The following is a 13,714-nucleotide window of genomic DNA, read 5'->3' as shown; positions in this document are numbered from 1 at the left end:
CAATGAATAAACATTTAAAAAAGAAAAAGAAAAAAGAAATCTCTTCAGCTAAACATCCAGTTCCATCACCTGCAAGGTGGACACCTTTCATGAAATATCAGCACACAAACACAAATCAACCAAGTTCTTTGTCACTTTACAGCAGGGATCACCTTTCTTTCAGTGCCCAATAACATGCTCCTCATTTCTGTGTGCCATCACCAGAACTGCCTTCACTGTCCACATGTCTACCAATGTTCAGTTCATGGCCTCTTAGGGGTTCTCTAAGGAGATGGAGGCTTTCTCCCACAGCTCTCCTGTTTTCTTTCTGAGCCCTCACCAGAATTACCTTTTAAAGGTTCATTCATGGCAATGTAGGCATCTCATTTTCTAGCATACATTTCAAAACTCTTCTGGCCTCAACCCATTGCCCACTTCCAAAGCTGCTTGCACATTTTTAGGTATTTGTTACAGCAGCGCCCCATTTCTTGGTACCAATTCCGACTTAGTACATTTGGGCTGCTATAACAAAAATACCATAGACTGGGTGGCTTAAACAACAAACATTTATTTCTCACAGTTCTGGAGAATGGGAAGTCCAAGAGCAAGGCACAAGCAGATTTGCTTCCTGTTTCACAGACCACCATTTTCTCACAAGGTGGAAGGAGGGCAAGAGAGCTCTCTGGGGTCCCTTATACAAAGGCACACTCTTGTTCATGAGCACAGCATCCTATGACCTTATCACCTCCCAAAGCTCTACCACCCAATACCATCACATTGGGGGTTGGGAATTCAACATATGAATTTGGGGGAATGCAAATTCAGACCATAGCAGCCTCCTTGCCAGCACTTGGTATTGCCAGTCTTCTAAATTTTAGTCATTCTGTACAGAGTATGGTGGTATCATATTATGATTTTAATTTCTATTTATATTATTTTCCTTTGGCCCAAATAACTTTCTTGTGCAGATCTGCTAATGAAAATTTCTAATGGTTTTTGTCTTTTTTTTTTTTTTTTTGTCTTTTGTCTTGTCTTTATTTTGTCTTTAGTTTTAAGAGAGGGGAAGGGAAATTTGGGCCTCACTTCCTCTTACCTACTTCTCACTGAGGAGAGCTCCTAAGCATCTCTGTCACATGGTTAAGAAGTTTGTGCAAAGCCCCAGATCCATTCCCTGTCCTGAGAGTCTTCTTGGAGAATCTGGCTGGGAAGTCCTGATTCCTTTGATCTCTGTTTGTGTTAGGGAATTTAAGGTTGGGATCTTTGTGGGTCTGCAAGTGGGAGAGGGTGTGAAAAATAGAAAAGTGTGGGGTTTGGGTGGTAGGATGAGTGTGTTCATAAAACAATGGTAACTTCTTTTGTCTGTGCTCTCCCAATGGTTCTGGGACTGGGAATAATGCAATTATTCTTTATCCCTTTTGTTCTTTTGAAGTTTTCCTTGAAGTCTAACTATAGGTCAGACTGTTACTGTCTAGAATTGGGGAATGAATAGCATTTCACTGCTATAAAATAACATGCAGACAGCTGGAAACTGATCACTCCACCTGAACCTCAGGCCTCCTTTATTTGACTCCCACCAACAACCCTACTCACTTTAACATCTGAACTACTTCAATACCAGAGGAGAAACAGAGGTGAGCAGATGAGAACAAGGCAGTAGGTCCCCTAAAGATGTCAATCTCAGACACTTCTCCTGGTGCTGGCCCTGGGATCCCCATGCCCTGGGAGGGAAAGAGGTGTTAGAGTTGCAGCAAGAACTAAGATCTGGCAAGGCATCAGGGAGCCCAACTTTATGGATCCTCCGCCTCTGACAACTGCAACACGTAGCTCATGTTGGGCGATTAGATCTCTCTGCCTGCCCCATCATGGCACTGGGGAAGGTGCAGGGCAGTGGCTCACGCCCTAGTTAGTAACCCCATGCTCCCGAAGTACGGTTAAACTTTCATCAGCTAACGTGCGTGGCCAGTTTGCAGCTCCACCCAATAGGAATGCCAGGAAGCGTGGGGCAATAGGCATCTGGAAGTTGTCCCTGGACAAAGGCTAGTTGCCTTTGGGGACCTCTGCTGATATGCACCTTGTTTTTGTGGAGGAGACACTCCTGCCCATCCGGTCGCCGGCTTCAGCATCTCGCTCTCCACGCTCTTTCCTGCCACTTGGCGGTGTTCCAGGTGCGCGCCAGTGCCTGAGTTTACCCTTCCCGGTGCTGCGAGACAGCCTAGTCTCCAGCCAGGAATGGGGTGGAGTTTACTCCAATTCCGCTGGAGCGCAGCTACTCCAGGGCTAGTGTGGGCCTGGAGCGCCCTCTGGCGGTGCTGGGTGCCGGGCCTGGACCTCCACGCACAGCGCCAGACTTTGGGTTTGGTTCCCGGAATGCGCTGGACAGAGCCTGCCAGGCGGTGGAGCTCTGAAAACCATTCTGCCTTGATTATTACCTCACCTCTCTCCAGGTCGGGCACGGGGAGGCGCGACACAGCCTTAGACAGCCGCTAGGATGGGCGTGGTGGGGGTCCAGGGAAAACCAGGGTGCTGCTAAGCTTAGCTTTATCAGTGTGGACATGTAGTTGCTGGGCTTGGAGTCATACGTGTCGTTTTTCTCTGAACTAGCCATTGCCAAGAGGCTTGCATACTGGGCTTGCTTGACCTCCTGGTGTTCCCCAACCTCATCACCTGAGTCACTTCCTTTCCTGGACATTGGAGCAGGAGGGGTGCGGCTGTCTGGGAGAGCTGGGGATCTCCCAGAGTAGAAGAGTGTCTTTACTGGGCAGAATGTGCATGGGAGGAATTCCAGAAACTCTCTTTTTGCTGATGTCATCACCTTTGGACCCGAAGGTAGAGGAATCAGCGTGGCTTGGATTTGGGTGAGGAGGGTTTGAATGCTGAAAACTGTGGAGACTCTTTATGGCCTCAGCCTCCAAACACAACTCACAGGAAGAATATGGAGTGGGCAGTGGTGATGTCCACACACAGCAAGTTCCTACCGGGTGCCAGACAGGGCACAGGATCCAAGTGTGCTAATCACTAATCTCTGGCCTTCTCAGGTACTTGTGAACCTTCTGGAATGGTTCTGGGATGGTTACAACTGTGGAAGAATACAGGGAATGCTTCTGATTATTGGGTCAGTGTAGACATGTCTTGGATTTCAGGCTGGTCCTGGTCTACACAGGGGCAGCTGCATGCCAAGGCAGGTAGAGAGCCATGCCACTTCAGCACTATGGACTGGACAGCGTCCCAGGGAGAGTTTAGCAAAGCCAAGAGAGGGATGGATAGTTGTTCTGCCCACCCAAGTGTGGCCCTTTGAGGCTGATGGCAGAACCCTTTTGGAGGGGCCTGAGCTTTGTTCAGGACCCTAACCTTGAGGGACTTGGGGCCTGACACCTGCATTTATAGGGTTCAGACCCAAGATCCAGAAATTACAGACTCTGGGTATCACATAAATAGCCTTTTGTAGTGCTTCAAATTACAAACATTTTTATACATGGTCTTCTCTCTGCTTCTCAACAGCTCAGGAAAGTAGGCCTGAAAATCCACACTAATAGGTGAGAATCCTCAGAGAGGGTAAAAGTCACATATTCAGGGAGGGGTTTGAACCAAGACTCAAACAGCTGCTTTGGTCATAACAGATTTATCCACAAAGACAATGACAGTCATGTGGGGCCCTATAGTAGTGGGATTCTGTGGACTTATGGGCCAACACAGGGAGGAGGCACTTAGGAGTAAGAATGACTTATGGCCCTAGGTGGGCACTGCACAATGTGGGGTGGGAGCCCTGGTTAGGCTGGGCAGTACTGAGGGCTTCAAGGAGACATAAGCTGTCAATAAAACACGACCGTCTATTCCTAAAGCCTGAGGTGCCACTCAAGGCCTATCACAATTCACCTATCCAGACTTACTAGGCCAGGTCCCCATCTTTGGGCCAGAGCTCACTCATCTGTTCCCTGACCAAGATATCCCACGCAGGGCTGTGACTTGGGTGAGTCAAGTGAAGAGTGTATGTTGTGAAATTTGAAGAGGCACTCTCTCAGGGCTGTGCAAGTGCAGGCTAACACCGGCAGGACCCTAAGACAGAGTCTCTTCTCTTTCACCTCTCTCTCCTGCCTTAGGTCTAAGCTTTGAACTCCCAGAGGGAAGAGGCTGTGGCTGCTACTGCCTGGGTGTCCCCAACCCAGCCTCTGGGCAGTGCACTGCTGTCACTAGGAGCTCAATAAACATTTGGCAGTTGTCAAGTCTCATCTTTCTTCCCTGAGAGAAAAAGGGCCTATGCTGGGAAAAGCACATGTACGTCACTCGATCTAGCCGATGGATCTAATTGGCCAGGGTCTGGACTTCTCATTTGCTAGACATAAGCAAACGAGATGTGGGGGGCCGGGGTGGGGGTGAGAACCCAGTGCCCTTGCAAGATTCAGAAAGTCCAAGCCAGAAGGTAAATGACATTTAGTCCCACGTATTCTTTTTACATGTGGGGCAACAGAATTGGAGAGTAACAGTGACTTGCCCTTAGGGACAGGACAGGGATACATAGCAAGTTCTCCAACGACAACTGTGACTTAATCCTGGAAGCCAAAGCTGCTACTGGATGCGCATCGAGTATATCGACTGTCTACTTATCAGGACTGGAGCAATGAGCAGGATCGATCCATTGCTTTTGACTGCCAGCAAGTGCTGCTCGCCGATTGGTCCGGGTTAAGGAAACAGAAAAAAAAGGGCGTGCACGTGGTACCTTCCGTCAGAGACTGGCGCTTGCGGGTGAGAGTGAGGCTGGGGAGCGACCATGGCGTCGCTGAATAGTAGCGCTGTCGTCTGCGTGATTTGCTTGGAGAAACCCAAATACCGCTGCCCCGCCTGCCGTGTGCCCTAGTAAGAGTGGGGGTCGTGGGGGAGGAGGCCGGGTGGAGCCTGCGGGGCGGCTCGGGGACCCGGCGGGGGCTGCGGGAGGGTCCGCGAGGCTTTCCGGGCTGACGCGGTCGTGTTCTCTGTTGTTGCAGCTGCTCCGTGGGATGTTTCCGGAAGCACAAAGGTAAGACCCCGGCGCCCCGCTTGAGCCCCCGGCACTCCCCTAGTGCGGGCAACCCCCGTCAATTCCTGCCTCGTCCCACGGGGAACCTCTGCTTGTGAATGCTTCCTCGGGTTTCGAACAGTGAAAACTTCTGCCCTGCCTTTTCTTTTATAGACTTTCTCTTTTCTTTTCTTTTCTTTTCTTTTCTTTTCTTTTCTTTCTTATTTTAAATACTGGGCTACTTTGGTCTGACAGAGTCGACCCTAGTAGTTTCTTCATCTTAGAATTCTGACGCAGAAGCTGCTCTTGCTGAGGTTAACGAGAACGTTTTCTTTCCTTCAAAAATGTTTTGTTAGAAACAACGAGGTAGATCTGTTTACAGTAAGGAGCGATTAGTCTACATTTTAACTCCAATTCGGGGTCTCTTCTCAGTCCTCAGGGACCCTTTGCCGCGACCGCATGCTGGGTTGACTCTTTTGTTAAAGTTCCTCATTGGTTTTTTGCTTCTCGTGTCCCCCCTTCCAGACTCTGACTCAGAGGTCCATTTCAAGCTGCTTCCCTCCCCCTGCTGTTTTTTTTTTTAACCCTAATGACCGTGGAGCATTTTCAAAGGAAACTTTTTGGTTCAAGATAGGAAAGAAGGAGAACCGCTTTGCTGGAAATAGGGTTGTGGAGCCGGGTTGGGTAGGCTTTGCTCTGGCTGTGCAGCCCTGGGTGGCCCAAGAATCCCTAAGGCAATCTGGAGCAATCTGGAGCTCTCAACTGTGTGGCCGGGCTGCCGCCAAGGTCTTTCCTGAAATGCACATTTGAGTAATTAACTCCCTTGTTGAACACTCCAGCCTCTCTAGGAAAGGAAGCCAGTGATTCTTAACTTGGGTATTGCTCTCCCTAGGGAGACGCACTGTTACACTGTTTCTGTTTTACAGTAGCTGAGGAGGGTTGGGGGGCAATTCTGGCAATTGGTATTGACTCAGATAAACAGCCTGTGGTGTGTGAGACTCACACCATTAAAGACCTTTCGTTCTTGAACACCACGGTGCCCTTGATGAGAGACACTGGTCTTGGGAAGAAAGGCCAACCTCCCTTTGTGGTATTCTTTTGCTCTTCCTCCACTTGTGTGGGCCCCAGCCTCCTGCCAGGCCTGCCCTGTCAATCAACTTGTAGTTGCTCATCACCATGTGGTTGCTCCTGACCCTGTTCTTTCAGGGGTCTGGTCCAGCCGTAGACCTTTCCCTCTGCCAGGAATGCTCTTTCCACCTGAAAGTGCCTCCTCTTTGTCTCCCGGCCCTCTCAGGTGATGTAAATCAGACTTTTCTCCATCTCTCCAACTGCCATCTCTAAGACTCAGCCCCTTGATGGGGGCCTGATGACTTTATCTGTGTAATTGGCACGTGGCACATGCAAATTTAGTGTCTGAAACTGCTGAGAAAATAGTTTGGTAATTGAAGTCAGTGTGCCACTTGATCTTGGTGAAAGCCCTGTGAGGTTCTGCAGAGTAAGTTGGATGGGGACAGATCCTCAGGATACACAAGACCTGTTTCCTCCACCCTCTGCCAAGCCCAGGGTTGCTTGTTTTCTGGATACTGCCCTGTGATTTGATCCCTCATTTCCTTTGCATCCATCATCCCTACCCACATCCCTTACCCTGAACATAGCTTCCCACCTAGATGCTGGCTTGGTGGAGAGGTGCAGCCTTGTTGCTAAAGTAGAAGTGATGTGCGCCTGATTTGTGTCTCTTTCAGAGGAGTGCAACCCTGAAACTCGTCCTATTGAGAGAAAAAGATCAGCTGTTACTGCAAAAACTATAAAGCCTGCAGAAGACAAAGGTGGGTTGGTTCATTTCAAACCAGCCAACCTAGGAAAAGGTTTCAAATAAAAGAAGCTGAAAGGAAAGAGATGTGGGTTGGGGCAGGGAGTCAGGAACGATGGCTTCATTAAGGAGCAGCACCTTCCTTAGCCTGGAGCACCAGGAGTGGGGCACCTGTTATGTATTATAGAGCAGCCTGAAGGTATTGTTAAGGGCAAGAAACAAGGAGGACAGAGGCAGAGGGGATAAAGCCTGTAGCTGTGGTTTGGGGATGAGGGGTGGGGGACCCTGCTGGTAGGATCCTTTTCCAGTCATGGCTTCAGGTTTCCCTCCATGGGCCTGGCTGGAGCTGTCAGTTCACCTGAGCTAGGCTTGGGTGGGCGACTGCCTTTGGCCTAGGTCACCTTCATGCTGCTGGGGCTCTATGGATTTATTGTGGGAGTGGGCTGTCTCATCCATTTATCCACACTTCAGTATCTCCTGGGTTTCATGGACCATGCCAGTCTCTGAAAGCAGCCCCTCCTGCTGCCTGAACATTCACAGCATGGGGATAGCCTATTTCTGCCTTTTGAGAAACTTCCTTGTTGGGTTCAGGCAGTGCCAGAAATTTCTGGCCATGCTAAAAGCACAGGGCATTCATGTTAGCAGGTTTTTAAAAAATTTTTTTTAACATTTTTTATTTATTTTTGAGACAGGGAGAGACAGAGCATGAACAGGGGAGGGGCAGAGAGAGGGAGACACAGAATCTGAAACAGGCTCCAGGCTCTGAGCTGTCAGCACAGAGCCCGACGCGGGGCTCAAACTCACAGACTGAGAGATCATGACCTGAGCTGAAGTCGGCCGCTTAACCGACTGAGCCACCCAGGTGCCCCTGTGTTAGCAGGTTTTTATAGAACACCTAGTTTTTTGGGTCCTGACAGGGCTGGAGCTATAGTGAGGGGACCTGGGGTGATAGGAATTGGAAAATCAGGCTCCTGTCCAGAAGACCACAGAGACACATAGAATAAACAAGTATGTGAATACTAGGGTGTGCTTGTTAAAGTCACTAATTCTTTGCTTTTGTTTTCATTCCCTTTCCAAAAAGAGGAATGTTGGTACAGTTATAAGTTCCAGAAAAGTCATTTTTGTTTTGTCTATACCTACTTTGTCCTGCTATTGTCACTTGTGTGCACATTTTTAATCTATTGCAGTAGTTGTTAAAATCTGGCATCTAGGTTTTGTTTCTAGTCCTAATTAGTTGATTGTGTTCTGTATTCCTCAGATGATGATGATGACTCTGTAGCTGATTTTCTCAATAGTGATGAGGAAGAGGACAGAGTTTCTTTGCAGAATTTAAAGAATTTAGGTAAGTCTTTGCTGTGTTTACTTCTTTGTCAATTACTGATAACATTTAATCCAAAGAATAACGTGATTTTTTGGTTATTAATAAATACAGTTGACCCTTGAACTGTGCTGGGGTTCGGCTTCACTCCCCAACTACCATGCAATGAAAATTTGTGTATAACTTTTGACTCCCCCAGAACTTAACTAATATTCTAGTGTTGACCAGAAGCCTTACCAATATAACATAGTCGATTAACATATTTTGTATGTTATATGTATTATATGCTGTCTTCTTACAATAAATGAGAGAAAAGGAAATGTTAAGAAAATCATAAGGAAGAGAAACACAGCACTGTATTTATGGGGGAAAAAATCCTTGTATATGTGGGCCTGTGCAGTTCAAGCCTGTTGTTCAGGGTCAGCTGCACTTGAGTATGGCGTGCAGAGCCCTTATGTTGCATGATTCTGTGAACACTGAGGGCTTCATTCAACACCTCCCAGCCTGCCTACAACTCTCTTGCTCTGGAATCCTGTTTTTGTGGGTTGACAAAATTTTCCCTCAAGGCTTGGTTCAGGTTACCTTTCCTCAGCTAAACTTCTCTTGACTTTTTGTTGTTCTCAGAAGTAAGCCCTTTTTTGCCTTCCCATCAGGCCTTGTAATACACCACTCATATTTTATAGTAATTTCTCTCTCCCACACCAATTTGTAGGGCAGGGGCCTACATTTATTCCCATGTACCCAGGGCACAGTGTATGGTCTAGCCATTAATGCAGACTGGGCAATCCCAGGATCTGATTTTTCAGAGGGATGCAGGTGTTAACAATGCCCAGCGTTTGTGTAGGACTGTGCAGTCAGTCCTTATAGCAGTTCTGTTCTGTGGGTGATTAGTAAGCCAGTGTAGTTTCTAAAGATGGAAATTTTCATTGTTTCCATCTCAACGTAGGCTGACTGCTTGGTACCCATTCCCATGGTAGTGATTAGTTATACTGAGGGTGAAGCTGAGATATGAGGGTAGGTGTGAAAAGTTTTTCAAACTGCAAAGTACCATGCAGATGTGTGTGTCCGTTCATTGCTACAGATCCTGCTTTGCAAGGATCAAGTGTTTGCTTAAACAGCATTCAGAGTATGTAGTGTAACTGTCCTCACCCAGTGAGAACCTTCAGGCCTATGAAGAACAAAAACATGCCAACAGCTTAGTGCTATTATTTTTTATATTTGTCCTGGTAAAATATTTTTTCCTAATTGAAATGGCATAAAGTTAAATTATTTACAGAGATACCAAGAACAAGAATCTGTGATAGCATTTAACTTGGAAATCCTTTGATATGCTGATCTCACCTTATTTATGTGAAGCATTGGTTCAGTTCTTGGTTTTAAAGGTTAAGGGGGATACAGCACTCTTGATATTTGTTGCATTAGAAACATTTAGCTTTTAGCTATCTCCATCTGTTCCCACTTGAACTCACATTGGCTTTCTTGTTCATTTTTAAGGGGAGTCTGCAGCATTAAGAAGCCTACTGCTCAATCCACACCTTAGACAGTTGATGGTCAGCCTCGATCAGGGGGATAACAAGGCAAAACTCATGAGGGCCTGCATGCAGGAACCCTTGTTTGTAGAGTTTGCTGACTGCTGTTTACGGATTGTGGAACCATCCCAGGATGAGGATTCTTAAGATGGATTATTGTGCTGCTTGCTCAATCATGTGCGTGGCTCTCAGAACTTGCCTGCTCCTCCTCCCAGGAGAACAGCTAGTGTGGGGTCCTGTGAGCAAGGGTGGTGACTTCCAGGGCATAGGCCACCTGATGTAGGGTAGGCCGCATAAGTCTTTATGTCAAAAACTGTGGCATGGATTTCGGGCAATATGGGGGACACTCAAGGTGGCAAGCCCTTTATGGAGAGAGAACTTGACATTCAGATAGTTGTCTTTAAATGTTTTAATTTTGGTACAGGTTAGACATTACAAATGATATCTTTTGTCAAGTTTTATACCCATTTGAATTAAAACTTCCTCAGTGTTGCTAAATAAAATCAAGATGTGATTCTCTGATAAATTGCATTGTTCATCCTTAGTTCATAATTGCTTGAAATTACGTTAAATAAATCAACATATTAAATAGTAAGGTTTTCTTTTTTTTTTTAATTTTTTTTTTAATGTTTATTCATTTTTGAAAGAGACAGAGCACAAGCAGGGGTGGGGCGGTGAGAAAGGGGGACAGAGAATCTGAAGTAGGCTCCAGGCTCTGAGCTGTCAGCACTAGGGCCCAATGTGGGGCTCAAACTCATGAACCATGAAATCATGACCTGAGCCGAAGTCAGATGCTCAACTGACTGAGCTACCCAGGCACCTGAGGGTTTTGTTCTTTTTAAAGGAACTAAATGCAGATATCCCAGTTGAAATTTTAGGGTTAATTTCAAGCTGACTTGACCTGTTCTGTTTGTGGGGAATCGAAGATGCCCAAAGGTAGTAAATGTGGGAAGTTCTCTGTGGCCCTGAGGTTTCTTAGTCACGGTTTGGTAACCAACCCGTGACATCTGTCAGGGCTTGAGATGTAGGTCGGAGCCCCACGCCACTGGTGGCTGCAGCAGCCCTGGATTGCGGGCGGGAGCTGTTGCTTGCTCATGTGTACTTAGAGCTGCTGTGGGAGTAGTTTGGCAGCTTGGTGTCATTCAAATGTCTTTGGCAAGGCAGCTGGCAGGAAAAGGCCTTTTGGACACAAAGCACCAAAGGACTGCCCAGCCAGGTGAGACTAGAAGGTGAGAAGAACTCACACATGGCCCAAGCTGTGTCTTTCCAGCATAACCTGATTAAAGCCAGTAACACTATAGGGTGAAGGTTCAGGGCAGATGTCAGTATAAGACAATGGACACTTTCTGCAGTGTAACTTGATGGAGCCCTGGAGAGAGAGATATAGCTTATCTCTGGCTTCTAGGAATGCCACCTGTATGGGTGCCTAGAGCAAATGCTAGAAATGCAGGTCGTGGACAAGTACTGGTATGATTCAGTTAACATTCTTTTCTCATTCTAAACCAGTGGCAAAGTCCAGAGTCCAAATATTTAATTTATATTAAAACATAAAATTTCACATCCATTCTTTGTGATGCACAAGGGAGCTCTCCCCTACTAGGAGTATTTATTACCTGTCATAAAACTACTTACAACTGGAAGAACAGTTATACTTCTGTTTACATTCTGGCTAGCCTGTGTGCTGTCATGGGAGATTTTATCCAGATTATGCCCTAGAGAGTAATTCCTCTGGTATGGAAATTCAGGTTTCCTTCCTTTTGCCTTGTCAGTGTCACTTAATCTTTGCTGTGACCCCATGTAGTAGGTTGAGTATTAGCCCACGTTCCATGCTGGTTCTTTTACTCTGACTGCCCATACTATAAAAACAGAACTCTTGGACGACTGACTTACCTGCTTGATTTGCTCCACTGGAACAGGAGATAAACCAAGTGATAATTTGAGGAAAATATGCTAAATCCAGTGCTATTTGAGGGAATAAGCTGTCATCAAACCCAAATCTTTAAAAAGTGGGACAAATTCAATGGAGATTCAGAGGAGATACCAGAAGACTTGGGCAGTTTTTAAAAAGTGAAAGGGTTCTGGAAAATTCCTAATTGTAATGATGGTAACAGCCCAGACCTGCAGCTAGCTGGGAATCTCAGGTTTCTGATTTCCTGAGCAGGGTCAGGATGCCTCTGGTCCCAGCATTAGTCCTGTTCCCACTGTGGACTCCTGGGCTTTGCTTCCTGCCTTCTATAAGATATGAGGGACCCAGAGCCATGGTGGGCAGGACTGCCATCCTGTCACACAGCTTACCTGAGGCAGCGCTTGGATGGATGCAACACCAGCTTGTTCTTGTGCTGTCTGGACTGTGAAGCTACTTGGGCTGTCCATGGGGAGCTGGAGGCAGGCCCAGACCACCAGCTTCCTCTGAAAGCCGCATACACCCACAGCTGCATTGGCCAAGTCCAGGCCTAGGGGCCAGAGATGGATTACTGCCACCAGGAGGCTGGTCTGTGCCTGGGGCAGCAGGAGGGAGCCCATGGGAAGAGGAACTTGACACGTGTTTTTCATCTACACCATCCAGTTCTTTAGAAGCAAGGAAGGCCATTCTGATCTTAAAAGAAGAATGCCGCTTTGTAGTGTTCAATTTATTAGCTCTCTTAAGGGAAATCAAAACTATGTTTAATAAAACAGCTTAATGAGGTAAACTGAAGGGCACCTGGCTGGTCAACAGCTGGATACCTTCAACTAGATTGGCGCCATGTGGCAGAACTTTATACCCAAAGCAACTGTACTTAGGTCTTACATGTGCTACCTTAAAACTAATAACCTTGATATCTAATTGATAGACCATAAAATTCACCTCTTTGAATAAAGTGTATAATTCTGTGGTTTTTAGTATATTCCCAGAATTGCTTATGCCACTCTTTCTGTGTCCGAACCACCCTGCAGTGTTGCTGGTATTTCGTACATGAGGAGCTTGAGGCCATCTAGTGTGTGGTGGCAGGGTCAACCTTCCACCCTAGGGCCACCTGATACCAGACTACCCACTGCCCATCCTGACTGCTGGAGTCAGATACTGACTCTCCATTTCTGCCATGTGCACTTGATGGCTGTGGCACCTGCGTGCAGCTTCTGGATGTGTTTCTGAGTTAACCAGGAACAAATGGCTAAAGGGTTTGCCCAGAAACAAGGAAGAAATAAATGAAATGTTGGTTAGAACTGTTAGTAGCCTGGCTCTGCAGCAACACCCCATCTGCTGAAGAAGTTTGGAATAGGTACTTTTTCAGTGAATGGCTACCTCGTGCCACTACATAGAGTAAGGAGGTAAAGTGAATACCTGAAGCAAACCTGGCTCTAAAGAACACCCATCACACTTAGTGAAATATGAACTTAGTTGAAAGATGGGTTTCTCCGCAGTGTTGCTTCACAGAGTTGAATATATGGCAGTTTGGGTTGTGATGACAGCTTATTCCCTCAAATAGCACTGGATTTAGCATTTTTCCTCAAATTATCACTTGGTTTATCTCCTATTCCAGTGGAGCAAATAACAAGCAGGTAAGTCAATGGTCCAAGAGCTCATTACACTTCTAGGCCTAGGTTTTCAAACACTTGTAACCTACTGAAACAAGATGTTAATTGAAAGATGGTCTCTACACAGTGTTGTTTCATAGAGGTTAGTATATGGCATTTTTGTTATCATTCTACGCCTAGGTTTTCAAACTTTCTAACTTAGTGAAATATGAAGTTAGTTGAAAGATGGTTTCTCCACAGTGTTGTTTCACAGAGTTGACTGGCACTTTCGTTATACTTCTAGGCCTATATTTTCAAACATTTGAACTTAGTGAAACGATGTTAGTTGAAAGACAGTTTCCACACTGTTTCACAGAGATGACTCTATGGCACTTTCCTTATAGTTCCCCACATAGGTTTTCAGACACTTCTTAGTGAAACAAGGTGTTGCTTGAAGATGGTGTTTCCACATGTTTCACAGAATTGAGTATGTGGCACTTTCTTATAGTTCTTCACATGGGTTTTCAAACACTTCTGACTCAGTGAAACATGTTAGTTGAAATATGGTTTTCTTCACAGTGTTGTTTCACAGG

The 13,714-nt window shown here is 46.3% G+C and overlaps 1 protein-coding gene across 1 annotated transcript; it reads left to right on the top strand.

Annotated features, from left to right (window-relative positions):
* The first annotated feature begins 4,690 nt into the window (after positions 1 to 4,690).
* Positions 4,691 to 10,160, top strand: ZNHIT3 (zinc finger HIT-type containing 3). The gene is made up of 5 exons (XM_042966146.1): positions 4,691 to 4,830; positions 4,959 to 4,990; positions 6,712 to 6,795; positions 8,038 to 8,121; positions 9,592 to 10,160. Exons 1-5 carry the CDS (start codon positions 4,745 to 4,747, stop codon positions 9,771 to 9,773), a joined length of 468 nt encoding a protein of 155 aa, XP_042822080.1. The 5' UTR covers positions 4,691 to 4,744; the 3' UTR covers positions 9,774 to 10,160.
* The last annotated feature ends 3,554 nt before the right edge of the window (positions 10,161 to 13,714 follow it).

This window comes from Panthera tigris, chromosome E1 (assembly GCF_018350195.1).
Source record: "Panthera tigris isolate Pti1 chromosome E1, P.tigris_Pti1_mat1.1, whole genome shotgun sequence".
NCBI classification, from domain to species: Eukaryota; Metazoa; Chordata; class Mammalia; order Carnivora; family Felidae; genus Panthera; species Panthera tigris.
Note: the sequence above shows the minus strand (reverse complement) of the source record. Positions and strands in the feature narration are given on the sequence as shown.

Bases quoted from the DNA above. Each gene is read 5' to 3' on its own strand.
- ZNHIT3 (XM_042966146.1), top strand. From the start codon at position 4,745: ATGGCGTCGCTGAATAGTAGCGCTGTCGTCTGCGTGATTTGCTTGGAG. The intron at 4,831-4,958 runs GTAAGAGTGGGG...CTGTTGTTGCAG, and splicing joins CCCGCCTGCCGTGTGCCCTA to CTGCTCCGTGGGATGTTTCC. The intron at 4,991-6,711 runs GTAAGACCCCGG...TGTCTCTTTCAG, and splicing joins ATGTTTCCGGAAGCACAAAG to AGGAGTGCAACCCTGAAACT.